At 35.6% G+C, this 13,884-nt stretch overlaps 1 protein-coding gene across 1 annotated transcript; it reads right to left on the bottom strand.

Moving 5' to 3' along the window:
• Positions 1 to 691: 691 nt before the first annotated feature.
• Positions 692 to 4,983, bottom strand: LOC133179883 (uncharacterized). Its single transcript, XM_061314569.1, has 3 exons — positions 4,907 to 4,983; positions 1,101 to 1,355; positions 692 to 944 (listed from the first exon to the last, which is right to left on the bottom strand). Exons 1-3 carry the CDS (start codon positions 4,981 to 4,983, stop codon positions 884 to 886), a joined length of 393 nt encoding a protein of 130 aa, XP_061170553.1. The 3' UTR covers positions 692 to 883.
• Between the last annotated feature and the right edge of the window lie 8,901 nt (positions 4,984 to 13,884).

Below are 13,884 nucleotides of genomic sequence, written 5' to 3'. Positions count from 1 at the left end.
ACTTCTCTCTCCACACCTTAAAAGACATTTCATCCTTCTTGGCACAGTATCGGTACCCCATGTACTGTTGATGGTTTGGTGGGGTCCTGTCTTCTCCACACTTTCCACATTTGACTGTAGTGGCTGTTCTCACATACTTCCTCTTTGGCATTCATAGCTCTTCCTGCTCCTCTTTCCTTTTCAATACTGCTCTGTAGAGTATGGAATTTGGCTGGATGGAATCAAAACTGTAGAGTTACCAATTTGGGTAACCAGCTGAAAGGTGATTCCATGGTTGCTAGGAGTAGGATGAGGGAGAATAGGAGCCACTGTAGGTCTGAATGTGGAAGTTGGTTTCCTTCGTCTCCTCTCCTATTTAGCCATGCCAATTGTTGAAGGTGGGTCGTGGAATGAAAATGGTTCTGTGCTGCCTGAAGGAAGAGACATCGGCTTAGACACTGCCTCTGGTGCCCTAGCAACTGTCATAGTGGGTATAGGCAGCACAAGTCCCTGGAGAAGGACCTTCTTGTCTTGTTCCTTACTTCCTCATTGAACCTGCATTTTAAATTTTAAATACATGTATATCAATTTTGCATTCAAGTGCCACAGAAGTTTTAAAGTTCAAAATGTTTATGTTTTAAATTCAATGTTATTGTATTTCTCTAAATAATGATTGACTTCTATCAAATCAATTAAAAGCAAAGACCTCAACTAACCACTGCTGAAGTGTCTTGTTAAGGAGAGGAAGCTGGATATCGGTCACCTTCATTGCCAAGTGGTTATTCAAAATGGTCTTTCTGATCTTGTGTTAGGCCTCAAGGACAGCATTCCATTTTGTGATAACCACCTTGCCATCTCTTCTCTGGTCACTCGGGTAAAACTGGATCAATTTCTCCACAGTTGCCTAAGTGTAACGGTTGCAGTTTGGCCACTGGGCAGGACTTTGGTTCGGGCCCAGAATTACCCTAAAAGCAATTCAATGTTAGTATACACAGACCTGGTGGAATTAACACAATTTTACATAATTACATAATTTTTTTTTAAATTAATAGTTCTTGTGAAACAACACAATATTGAATAAATGAAGGCATAGATATCTTAATACATGTACATGGTTTTACCTCTCAATACTCTCTACTCCTGGAGCAACTTTCTTTTGTTTGTGCCTGAATCTTCCCTGTCCTGGATCTTTAGAGAACAGAGATGGGAAAACTGTCCGCCTCCTGTCATACTCCGAAAGTGCTGACCACAGATCTTTCAGTTGCTGAACTTGTGCTGTAGTCATTGTGGCCTTGTCCCTTAGTGTCACTAAAGAGTCAGCCAAGGCAAGCACTTTCGTGTATCCAGAAATGTTGTCTGGTCCCACTGTGCATGTCCTTAAAACAGAATTATATAAATGCTAACCACATAATAAAAAAAATATTAAAGGAAACATGAGTCCCCTTAATTAAATTGACTTGAGTGTTGAACAAAACAATTTCATACAAAATTAAACATTCATTACAGAAAATAAAAAAAAAACGCCAATAAAAAAAACCCCAATATCTGCATTTTTATTTATAGGAAATGAAAGCCCCAAATCTCTACTTCATATTGATGTCTGAAATGGGATGACATTTGAATTTATATACTGAATTGCAATATGGACGGGCCATTTAATGGATAAAGTGAACCTACCTCCATTAAAAAATGATAATAAAAATAAAAGAGACAAAATCATGACTCCAGTCAGGTGGTTCCAATTTACTCATCTGCACTTCATCTGGGATTATTAATTTAAGTATCATATGTTTTGGTGCACGATTCTTTGATACCTGCCAGTTCCAACTTCCATTTTATTTATAGCTATTCTTGTGCTGTTGAGATGTTGATAATATGAGCTTAGAGGAGTTAATTAACAAACCCTGAAAAAAGACTGTTGGTTTAAGGAATCTAAACATAAATAGAATATATCTAAAATAAACCCGTTCATCTTACTTTGTATTTACAATCAATATTCTACCTATTATTCTTTAGCTACTTCTCCGCCTTGTGCTGAATCTCTTTGTAACGAGTATCACACAATGTGTTTGTGGGCAACTCCACCATATTTCAGAAAATCAGTATTAATGTCAGTGAAATTAAGAACTTCACAATAAATTCAATATATCTAAAAATTAAACAATTCATCTTACTTTGTACTTACAATCAATATTCTACCGCTTGTCCTTTAACTACTTCTCCTGCCTTGTGCTGAAGCTCTATGCAACGAGTACAGTGTTTCTGCTAACTTTGAAAACCAAGGATCATGACCCTTTGAAGTAAACTTGCGGGAGTCAAAGAGAATTTTTAGGGTCAAAATATAATCTGACTTTGCGTTCATTTCTTATAATAGCCATGCTTTTAAAAATCATAATTTGAAAAATGAAAGTAAAATATAATTGTACTTCTTTTTGCAGCTTCTGCCATTTGGGTTTCGCGGAATACATTTCAATCTAAAGAGAACACCTGAAAGTTGTTAAAACGTTTTGCAAAATTGTTTATTAATGATTTGAGCTTTGCTCACCTTTTTGTCATCTCCCTCGGGAGATGACACATTAAGTTTGAATCACCGGAAGTAAAGTCCTAGTGTAAGCTGCCATTGATAAGCTGGCAAAGGGACTGACGATGACACGATTTCTAAATATAGAGATGTAAACCAAATTGACCAAAGTCTTCTTATTATTATTAAACAAAATGGTCCATCTTAAAGTTAAAGTAAAACTACACCAGTGTTCATTAAGAGTAATAGAGGTAGGATCACTTGGGTGGTGGTGGGTCTTCATTAACGGTTTATATACATAAACATTGCATCTAGGCTATTGCGTAAAACGATGGTCAGCGCGCGGGGATCAAAATACACAAAGCAAGGCATATTGAATGTATCAGCCAAGGCGTGGATCCAAGATTTACTGACGAAAGAAAACAGTGAAAACATTGAAATAACAACTCACATTAAATGCATAAATACAATGGCAAAAACTTTACTTTTATGTGTACTTTAGTCAATCGATAATTAATGCCGTATATATGAAAAATAAAACAGAACTTATTCAAAAAAAAAAAAATAATTATAATAAAGTTCGAAGAAAAGAAATTTTGCCTAAAAACACAATTTAGGCAGAAACATAAATGTCTCTGATTTAAGTAACTCAGTGCTGCAGGCATTGGAATAAAGATCATAAAGAATCATTATATAAGTATTTTCTCGGATGTGTGCACTATATTCTTTTTTATTTAAATTTACCGGCCCCTGTAGAAAAGTATTAGGAAAACATACAGTTTTCTTTACCTGGCTCGGATTTTAAGAGTTAATAAACAAAGCAACTGTTATCATTTTCTTTATGCAATTCTAATTTGCGTTTTTTGTCAATGAGAAAAGGTAAAAAAAAAAATCACTCCTCGTATTCTTGAAATAAAGCCAAAATTATAAAATGTGTGTCTCATGAAACAGCCTATAAAATCGATGTTGGTAGATTGGGGTTCTTTTCGATGTGTTAATACTTAATTTTAAATGGTAACGTTTCAATTTTATTACCTTTCTATGCATGATTTTTTTCCCAGGAGCCTATACATGTACATGTACTTATATTATACATAATATAGCGTTAACACATGAATCTGCATATTGGCAGCAGAAGGACATGATGCAGGAGTGTCTCAATTTTCCCCTTGATATTCAAAGTGGCTCGATAATCAATCAAATCCCAGTGGCTCGATGGCCAAGTCACTTCAGACGATACGATTAAGGAAAATAAGGAAAGTCTTGGAATTAATTCAGGTTCAGATTAATTTAAGTTGGCGCTTTAAAACTTCTTTGCTGCCGTAGTAGGCGGCTAAGAACTAAAGTCAAAAGGAACGCTAAGTTTATATCCATCTTCTTTCGGAATAATTGTTAAAGCTATATATGGCGTATCTGAGCTAAAAAATAAAAATACGAGATTGGGTGTAGCTAAACATGATATATGTTATTTATATGAAATTACATTTTTCACCGATTTTGAATTTGAATAACCTCATGTTTCCATAGTTCGACTGATTAAAAAAAAAATTAAACTGTGTCTGTTAATTAAAATCTGAATCGGTAAATAAATCGGTTTTTGCTTTAAATTTCTAATATCTTTGAAACGTGATTGATTTAAATTGTGTAATTTACAGGAAAGTCCTATTTTTATATAAAGTAATAAAACAAATAGAAAGATCTTTTTAACATAGGTAGTCTGAACTTATTTTTAAAAAAAAAAAAAACGTAATATATGACTTTAAATAATTCTTACGAATATTTCTCAGTGGTTAGAATTTTTTACAGACATGATACAAAATATATTTAACCTGAATAAAGCATATTTACAACAGGTTAAATAATACAGGCACATAGCACCAGGAGGGCCGTCCCCTTCCACTTTTTTCCCCAAACATTGAAAAGGCGCACCCTTGACCCCTCTTCCACCTTTTGTTGCAGTATGGTACGTCAAATCATCCCATGAGAATGTATTATAATATAAAATATGTTTGTCGGAAAAGTTGTAATCCCTCCTTCCAAGAAAAAAAAATGTTGAGTTTGGATAGCCCCCTTTTCTCCTTGTCAAAGATTGTTCAGCTAAATCGTCGATTTTTTTTTTTTTTTTTTTTTTTTGTCCTCCACCCCCCATTTTTTCAAAAGCGATGCTACTGCTTGTAATAGCTGAGAAAATAATATAACATTCCACTGTTTATTCTGTGACATTAATGAAGCCAAAGAGATGACATTTCAGGCTTTCTGGAAAGCCAAACTTGTTATTAACATCATTTCAGCCCACTGATATAAACATGCCGATGTCAGATGCGACATTTTTTATTCGGATTTTCGGTTTTGTTAAGGATTAGATAGATTGTTCAAATAATTTAACAGATCGTCGATTCTAATTACCATCGACATTTTTCATCGACATAGGCTGTGAAACTGTGTTTCCCATTAGCGTGGAGCTTGAAGCGGTGCATCCCCATATCCGATGAAGGTCAATCCTCCATTACCCCGTACTCATTTTTCTGAAAGTCCGAATCTTTGTGGGTCACTTAGCCTGAAATTTTTTTTTTATCTCATTTAATTTATCTTAATATTATCTATTGATAGGAATAAATGTTAATTACTTGTATTGTGTAAAAAAAAAACAACAACAACAACAAATAAAAATAAATAAATAATGAATCAGAAACTAACAATTCACAAGAAATTGCAAATATTTTTAATGAGCACTTCACAGGAATTTCAAGTAAGCTATTGCATAATCTACCAAACTGCAAATTTGACCCAGAATTGTTAAAACAATTTACGAAATCTAAACTTGGTGATGAAAACTTTTTTAGCCTTACACCTATTAGCGAAACTGTAGTATTTGATTTGTTAAACGGTCTTGATGTAAATAAATCGGCAGGCATTGACTTCATTGGACCTCGTCTCATTGGACCTCGTCTCTTAAAACTATCAGCTAGTATCACTGGAAAATCAGTCACTCATTTAATTAATACTAGCATTAGTAGTGGTGTTTTTCCATTGAAGTTGAAACAAGCAAACGTCACCCCTGTATACAAAAAAGGTAACAAAGCAGAGCCTAGTAACTACCGTCCCATTTCTATACTACCAACATTATCCAAACTAATTGAAGAGCACATAGCAAACCAATAGCGAGATTTTACCTCAACTTTCGATCTAATTACAACATCTTAATCTGGGTTCAGAGAATTTCACTCTTGTCAAACAACACTCACTAAACTAACAGATGCTTGGTTGCATGCTATGGACCAAGGTAATCTCATAGGCATAACATTCTTGGCTTTCAGCAAATTAAAGCTTTTGATCTAGTAAGTCATGACATTCTTATGGATAAATTAAAGAATTACAACTATGATCAACTGTCAATTAATTGGTTTCACTCGTATTTGAATAACAGGACACAATGTGTAAAAATTGGTACATCTTCTGATGTCTTACCTGTCACAGCAGGAGTGCCACAGGGATCAATATTAGGCCCATTACTGTTTTTGTTATATATTAATGACCTTCCCTTACATGTCTCTCAAACATACATTGATATGTTTGCCGATGATGCAACTCTACATGTTTCTGAGAACAATATATCGTGCATTGAAACAGCTCTAAATTCTGATTTAGTAAATATTGAAAAATGGTGTTTAGAAAATCAAATGGTTTTAAATGTTGATAAAACAAAATGTATGCTGATGGGAACCCATCAAAGAAAATCAAACTTAAATAAGTTGAGTCTGCATGTTTCTGACAAACACCTTGACAATGTTGAAACAGAAAAACTACTTGGGGTTCATATAGACCATACACTAAATTTTCATAACCATGTAGATTCAGTCTGCAAATCTTTAACATATAAATTATTTACCTTGCGAAAAATCAAGAAATTTCTTCCTCTGAAAACCAGAAAACTATTCTACAATGCCTTTATACTGCCTTCTATTAATTATTGTCTGACTATCTGGGGTAATGCACCAGGCATTATTCTGGGTTTTTTTTAATTATTATTAGAAAAAAACAATGCCGAACCAACGAAAATTTTACAAGCATACCAAAATATCTTCTTACAAGGATGTCGTCTCAGAGAACGATGTGGTAGAGGAGGAGACGTCTGGCATTTTTGTCAGTCATGTCAACATCTTCGAGGATACAACTGACGAAAGTGCAACCCTACCAAACATCAGATTCCCCATAGAAGTTGTCTTCTATGGAGAACAAGCCGTTGATCTTGGTGGACCAAGAAAGGAATTTTTCTCCCTCTTCTTGAAAGAGACAAAGTCAAAGCTTATCACGATGGAGAGCGGATCACCGAAGCTAAGAGTAGTTGATGAATTTATTGCTAAAAGCTACTATTTTTATTCAGCTGTTGTTCTCTGTAAGTATTCCCAATCTTCCAGATACCAATAAAGGTCAATTATTGTTGTTTAGTTATTGCTGTAAAAATATACAAATTTTTTGCGGGTTAATATAAAATCTTTTTGTTTGCAAAAATGATACAACAGAACAATATCTCTGTGGAGAAATGGAAGGATTTTTAAAGAAAGCAAATGTCATCTGATCATGTTTTTTTTTTCTTCAAATGAATGAAGAATGTTGGGTTGAGTCCGTTATAAAAAGAATTAATATTGTCATTTTGTAGGAGCACTTACTTACTTTCATTTTATTAAAGATCTTTGTTAATTCAATGCAGCTCTCGGGATTATTGAAGGTGGAGAGATCCCCAACTTTTTCCCGGCAATCTTGGCAGAAACTGAATCCGAGGCACAGGATCCGTTTCAGAAAGGGATGAAGAGGGTTGGAATTTATCAGGTAAAATCTTAAAAATGTTTTGATTCACCCCTGCTTCAGAGTCAAGTAAGCTTTACTGATCAGAATTTGTCCGTGATCCATTTGTCAGTCATCTGTAAGATTTTCACAATTCTGACATTTCTTTTTTTTTTCCTTTGTTCAAAAAAACATATTTTTTATAAGTCCAAATAATGACATGTCCGCTGATGTAGCTTCGTGTAATAGAGTGAAACATTACTGGGCCCGGTATGATTCACTTACATTGAAGGATAGCGTTTTGTACAAAAAATGGGAGTCAGATTGTGGAAAGGAAGTATTATGGTTAATAGTCCTGCCTAAAGAATTACAGAAATATGTGATGAAGTAGTTACACAGTTCTAGAACTTCTGGACATTTAGGCGTAAACAAAACTTTGGAAAGATGTAGATTTTATTGGTTTAATATGAGGAAGGATATTCAACAAATGTGTAAAATCTGCGATGTGTGTGCTGCAAGGAAATTATCAAGGACCAATGAAATAGTACGTTGTAGGAGCTCCGTTGGAAAGAATAGCAATAGACATTATGGGCCCTTTACGTGAAACCGAAAGAGGAAATCGTTACATTTTGGTGATTGCGGATTATTTCACTAAATGGACTGAAGCGGTGTCAATACCTGATCAGGAAGCCGCAACTGTTGCATCTGTTCTCATTGATCGATTTATCAGTGTGTTTGGTATTCCTAAAGAAATTCATTCCGACCAAGGAACAAATTTTGAATCCGGACTGTTGAAGGAAATTTGTGATTTATTAAATATGGAGAAAACACGAACTACACCTTTTAGACCAAAATCAGACGGGATGGTAGAGCGTGCAAATCAAACAATTCAAAATATGTTAACAGCTTTCATAGATCCTATGCAAAGAGATTGGGATTTGTTTTTATCGATTGTGATGATGGCTTATAGATCTCAGTGCATGAAGCAACGAAAGTGTCGCCTTCATACATGATGCTTGGAAGGAAAATAACTAATCAATTGATTTGATGTTCGGCGAAGTTCAGCATGGAAACCAGAAACAATTCAAGTCATATTATGCATTTCAATTATGTGAACAAATTAGATGTGTGCATGATTATGCCAGGGAAAATTTAAAACTTACTGCAGATACAATGAAAAGGAGATATGACAAAAATTTTCATGAGTATAAATTGTGTGATGCAGTGTGGTTACATGACCAAACGAAGAAGAAAGGGTTATCTCAAAAATTGCGTAATCATTGGATAGGGCCGTTTTTAATAGTGAAGAAAATAGGTGATGTGACATACAGAATTCAGGAATCTCAGAGACAGATTAAAACCGATTTAGGAGAAAACAAACCAGAATGGATTGTTAGTGAGGCTATGGATAGTGAAATAACGAGTACAATTTTGGCTAGTGATGGTGAAAATATTCATTTAGATGGAACTGGTGGTGTTATGAGTGGTGATGTTGTTAAGAGAAGTGATGATAAGAATGTTGATGGTGATATTGATAGCATTGGGCCTGTGCACTGTAGTGACAGTGTATCTAAACGTGCATCTAAAGAGAAAGGTGAAGCTAGAAATGAGAAACGTGCAAAGCGAAATTATAAAGTGCCCACTCAATATAGTGACTTCTATGTATATTAAGTGAGCGCATACATATTTTATGCAGTCTGGTTATATCGTGTTATTACTTCATTTAATATTTGTTTTTTAATTCCAGGTAACCACTTATGTATGCAATATGTGTGAGAAATTTAAGTCAGAGAACCTATACGCAGCAGATAGGCATGCACAAGAGCAACACAGCGGATTTAAGTATCGCTGCAAGGATTGTAATTCAACACTTTCAATAAAGGATCAAGAGCATGGATATTGCAAAGGAAGATTTAGTTACAGTATTATAAATATAAGAACGGATTCTACAGGAAGCCAGGCAAAGGGGGAATTAGATAAATGGTGTAAAAACATCCTCCCGTTGCAGATTACCAGTTTCCATCGGAAGGCCAATGCCTTCCGAGTTCAAATAAAGAATCGCTCTAACAGACTCATGCTTGGACGTGAAGTTAATTTGCCACCTGATATTGTGACTGGAATGTCAAATCTTACGTTGACTGAATATGAGCCAAATGAATGGGTGAGGCATCTGGACAAGATTATGATGGAGGCACACTCGTTTGCGAGGAAGCAACTTGACAGGGTACAGAGAAGGCAGAAACGCCTATACGATTTGAAGCTAAATGAAAGGACATATCGTCTACAGGCTAAATGAGGCAACAACAGTAGGACAGAGTCGCAAGTTACAGTCACCCTGGAGGGGTCCCTACCTTGTCATTTCAGCAGATCCACCATTATACACTGTTGTAGATCAGAAAGAGAGACGATTTACTCTACATCATGACAAATTAAAGAGATGCAATGACAGGGAATTGCCATTGTGGATACGGCGACTAAGGAACAAATATTTTGAAGGGGATGAGAGCTCACCTGGTGTCGATAGTGAGGAGAACACATTCATTAATACAGATGACAGCCTGGAGGATTCAAGTGAAACAGATGATACAGTTATAGAGACAAACGAGCAGGACATTGTTGGTGACCTGGACAAAATTCAAGAATCCACTGGTACAACTAGGGCAGGAAGGAAGATCAAGAAACCTGCTCGTCTGGAAGATTATGTATAATTAGAAGTTGTGCTCTTTTTATTTGGTTTTATGGTGCCAGGCAGGCTTGAAGTCAAAACTTATTGAGGTTATTTATCTCAATAAGGTACTAATAATAGTGTTTTGTTATTTGATGATGTAATATTTAGCAGTGTCTATTTTTGTATAGGAAGATGTCCGATTATATGGAAGAAGCGTTTTTTGTGCCAGACTATGAAGAAGATATGGAGGATAGTGCAGTAACTACATCACAGAAGTCGAAGAAACTGTCTGGACGGAAGTGTCCATTGTGCACTGCCAGGACACCAGCTATAAAGCCCCATGTTTTACGCACTCACCTTCCTTGGTATTTTGGGGCCTTGACAGCATGCTGGAAATGTGGGGTTCAGGAAGGGAAACAGTGTTTTCTTAGAGCTAAGCATACCAATGCCGAGGGCCATCCCGAGGTTGTTTTGTTTAATGAGCCCAATAGACGTCGTTTGGTCACTCTAGTGAACGGTTTGCTCCACCGGATATGTTTCCATATTGGACTGGGGTCTCTGGACAACCTTCTCTGTTTCGTGATTGAGCAGCATCTTTATGTGGAGGTTACAAATCCTGCAGCGTCAGACTTCACTGATGATGAGATTGAGTTACTGAACCTATTTGAGGATGCTAATGGTCTTGCCAGGTCCAAATGTTTTTCCATCCATCCGCCGCCATCTGTGGCTTCACTCGTCCATTGGAGGGTCATATGTAATCTTTTACTGCTCCTGTTACCTGCTGGGCAGAGAGATGTGCTTTCAACCATACAAGAGACAACTTTTTCTGGAGACTTAGTAGTACCAGCTGTTTCTCTTAGTCAGCCAGATCCACTCAAACAACATTTTGGGGATTCACATTTCCATCTGGACATCCTCCTTTCGCGAACGGGACTCAGGGATTTCGCTGCATTAGAGGATAAATATGGTGATTGACTTTCAACTTGATGTGTCAATTACTAACTATGTATTTCCAGATCACTGGGAGCGATTCCGTCAGCAGGTTAAGGATCCAAGGATCTACCTTACCTTTGGTCTCCATCCCACATTGTGAAGAGTGATTTCTCCATATATAGTGCAGCTGCGGGAACTTCTGAGTGAGCCTGGTTGTGTTGGTTTAGGAGAGGTTGGCCTTGACTTTACAACTTCCTGCCGCTGTAGTCCCAGATGCCGTAGCCTACAGCAATGCAAGAGGGATTCGCTTGCGTGCCAACGATGATCCTTCCTGAGAGAAATTCTTCCTGTAGCTAAAGACAGGGACCTCACACTAGTGGTGCATTGCCGAGAACTACACTCCGGGTATGCAGCTAAAGAATTTCTTTCTATTTTAGAGGAGTTGAGCCTGACAGACTTGCGAATCCACAGGCACTGTTTCATCGGGAGTACGGAAGAAGCCGTTGAATGGATGGACCGATTGCCAAATGCAAAATTCGGCTTCACTTCTAGCCTCCTTGGGTTGTTTGAAACAGCAGATGCTCTTCGTGCCATGCCCATGAGTAGGATTTTACTTGAGTCAGATGCCCCATACTTGCCACCAACTTCCCGTATGAATATCAATACTCCATGGGCCCTTTTGCCAGTTGCGGAGAGAATTGCAGACAACAGTGTTTGACGTTCTGGGAAAAACCCTCCATAACCTGAAGTGCCTTTATTGTATTTAATTCATATTGCTTCATGTTTATTGTATATCACATAATTCTTGCAATGCGGTGACTTGCCGCATTATTTGTTTTTATTTCAGGTCCCGGATAGGATCAATTCTTTGGAACAGGGGGGAATGTAGTACAATTCGTTATATGTATCCTGTGCTGAGCCCGTGTACAGTGCTGCTATCCTATAAGTTGATAATCCTATCCTATCCGCATGTGAGTTAAGGCTTCGTATAGGCGTTTCTATGTAATGAGCTAATAAAAACGCATAAGAGGTATATTTATTATTCAGAGAAAGTTTTGATTTATTTTATTATGCATACTTAGTACCCACGATATGTTATAGCCAGTAAACATTATGACGTCATATTATGACGTCACTGATCTAACCTACTGAGGTAATAAATCACATGAATAAAACAGCTTCGGCGCAAGGGATTACCCTATTTATTTTTATATAAAAATTGTATAATGCTAAGAAGAATATTCTATAGATTAATAAAACTGCTGCACAAATCCGTGACATTTTATCATTTGATCGGAATTTGATGAAAAGTATACCGGACGGTACATTTTTACCCTTATTCAACTAAAAACTTTACGAATAGAAATTTTACAACTGAGCTGTTGATATTTGTGCAGCAATACCAGCAAACTTTGGAATATATTGCTTCTTTATACACTTGTTTCAGTTAAATAAAATAGAGCATGCCCTTGCGCCGAAGCAATTTTGTTGATGTCCATTATAATCTTGTGTAGTAAAGAACAATGACGTCATAATATGACGTCATAATGTGTACTGGCTATCTCATGTCATGGGTACCAAGTATGCATTAGACAATAAGATTTAACTGTCTCTGTATAATAGATATATTCCTTAGGCATTTTAATTAGATTATTTGCATAGAAATGCCTAAACTTAGCCTTAACTCACCTGCGTCCTATCGTGAATCCTGCATCCACAATCCTATCCTGTGATTTCAGTCTAATCCTATCCTATCCTATCCTGCTACTTTCAGTTTTTTAATATTCAGGAGTTAATTTGACAAAACGAAAAAAAAAAAAATAATAAAATGACCATCATATAAAAATCAGTTATAATTATGGATTTTATTTAATATGTTTTAATGATAAAAAATAATCGAGATCGACATCCAATTAATTCCCGACACCCCACACGAATTAATTTTCGAGTACCCAGTTAAAATGTAAACAAAGGGACTGAAATAAAACATAGGCAAGTACTGATCTAGCGAACGTGTATAGAAAGTAAGCTTTCAAAATAATTATAGAAAAAAAAATTATAATCCGACTTTATTTTGATTTAATTTCACATACTAACGATGATCGAGAGACGTAACGGTATCTGCGATTTCTTTTATACACTTTGATAAATAAATGGGATTAAAGTTAGAGAGGGGAAATCGTGGAAATGGGGGGAAAACAACAACTTAGACTTCAGATACTTTTCTTATGTTATGATTATTAATAAGTAGACCAAACAAACAAAATTTAAGCTTTTTAATTATGAGAATCAGACTATTAATGTCTATACCTTCATGCGGCGAAGATACAACACTGTATAATAACCGTACCCGTTGAAAATACAATTTCTCTACACATACTAAATAATGAAAAAAGGAGGATATGTTGGATGTTTTAACAGTTATATGTTTCATGTAAAATTTATGCAAAACTCTATTTTTCCCTAAACTGTAAACTGAGCACCATGAAAAATAATACATGTATATACACATAACTTAGATTTTATTCATACATGTACATGTACATGTATGACAAGACCATAAACCGAGAACAGACATTTAGAATATCTTGACTTTTATTTATTAAACATGTAAAAAATTATTTAAATGTATGATTAAAATTTGTTTTATATTCATTTTAAGTTATTCTTGTCTGAGATGTTCAGTCCATCATTGTTTGAATTTGAATATTTTATATACATGCAAAAACTTTATCATGTTTGCTAAATAAAAGTCAAGATATTCAAAATGTTAAATTTTCTGATTTAACTTCACTTTGTTTTTAGTTTATGGTCAGTTCAGTGTCATGCAAATGTATTTCAATAACCATATTTTTATGAGTGAGAATTTAATTTATGTTTAATAGAAAACATTTTCATAAATTTTCATAGTCAGATAGATTGACAGCAATAATTATTGCAGTGAACACGCACATATTCCTTCGAATTCTTTCTTATAAAACGTGTATATGAATTCACA

The sequence above is a fragment of the Saccostrea echinata genome, unplaced genomic scaffold (genome assembly GCF_033153115.1).
Source record: "Saccostrea echinata isolate AGI-Se365-2 ecotype Australia unplaced genomic scaffold, CSIRO_AGI_Sech_v1 ptg000005l, whole genome shotgun sequence".
NCBI classification, from domain to species: Eukaryota; Metazoa; Mollusca; class Bivalvia; order Ostreida; family Ostreidae; genus Saccostrea; species Saccostrea echinata.
This window is presented reverse-complemented; position numbering and strand designations above follow the sequence as displayed.

What these genes read in the sequence shown, in the direction of transcription:
- LOC133179883 (XM_061314569.1), bottom strand. Translation starts at nt 4,983, where the DNA reads ATGGGGATGCACCGCTTCAAGCTCCACGCTAATGGGAAACACAGTTTC. An exon ending in GTCGATGAAAAATGTCGATG is followed by an intron (nt 1,356 to 4,906) that starts GTAATTAGAATC and finishes TTCTGTTTTAAG; the next exon opens with GACATGCACAGTGGGACCAG. An exon ending in GGAGTAGAGAGTATTGAGAG is followed by an intron (nt 945 to 1,100) that starts GTAAAACCATGT and finishes AATTGCTTTTAG; the next exon opens with GGTAATTCTGGGCCCGAACC.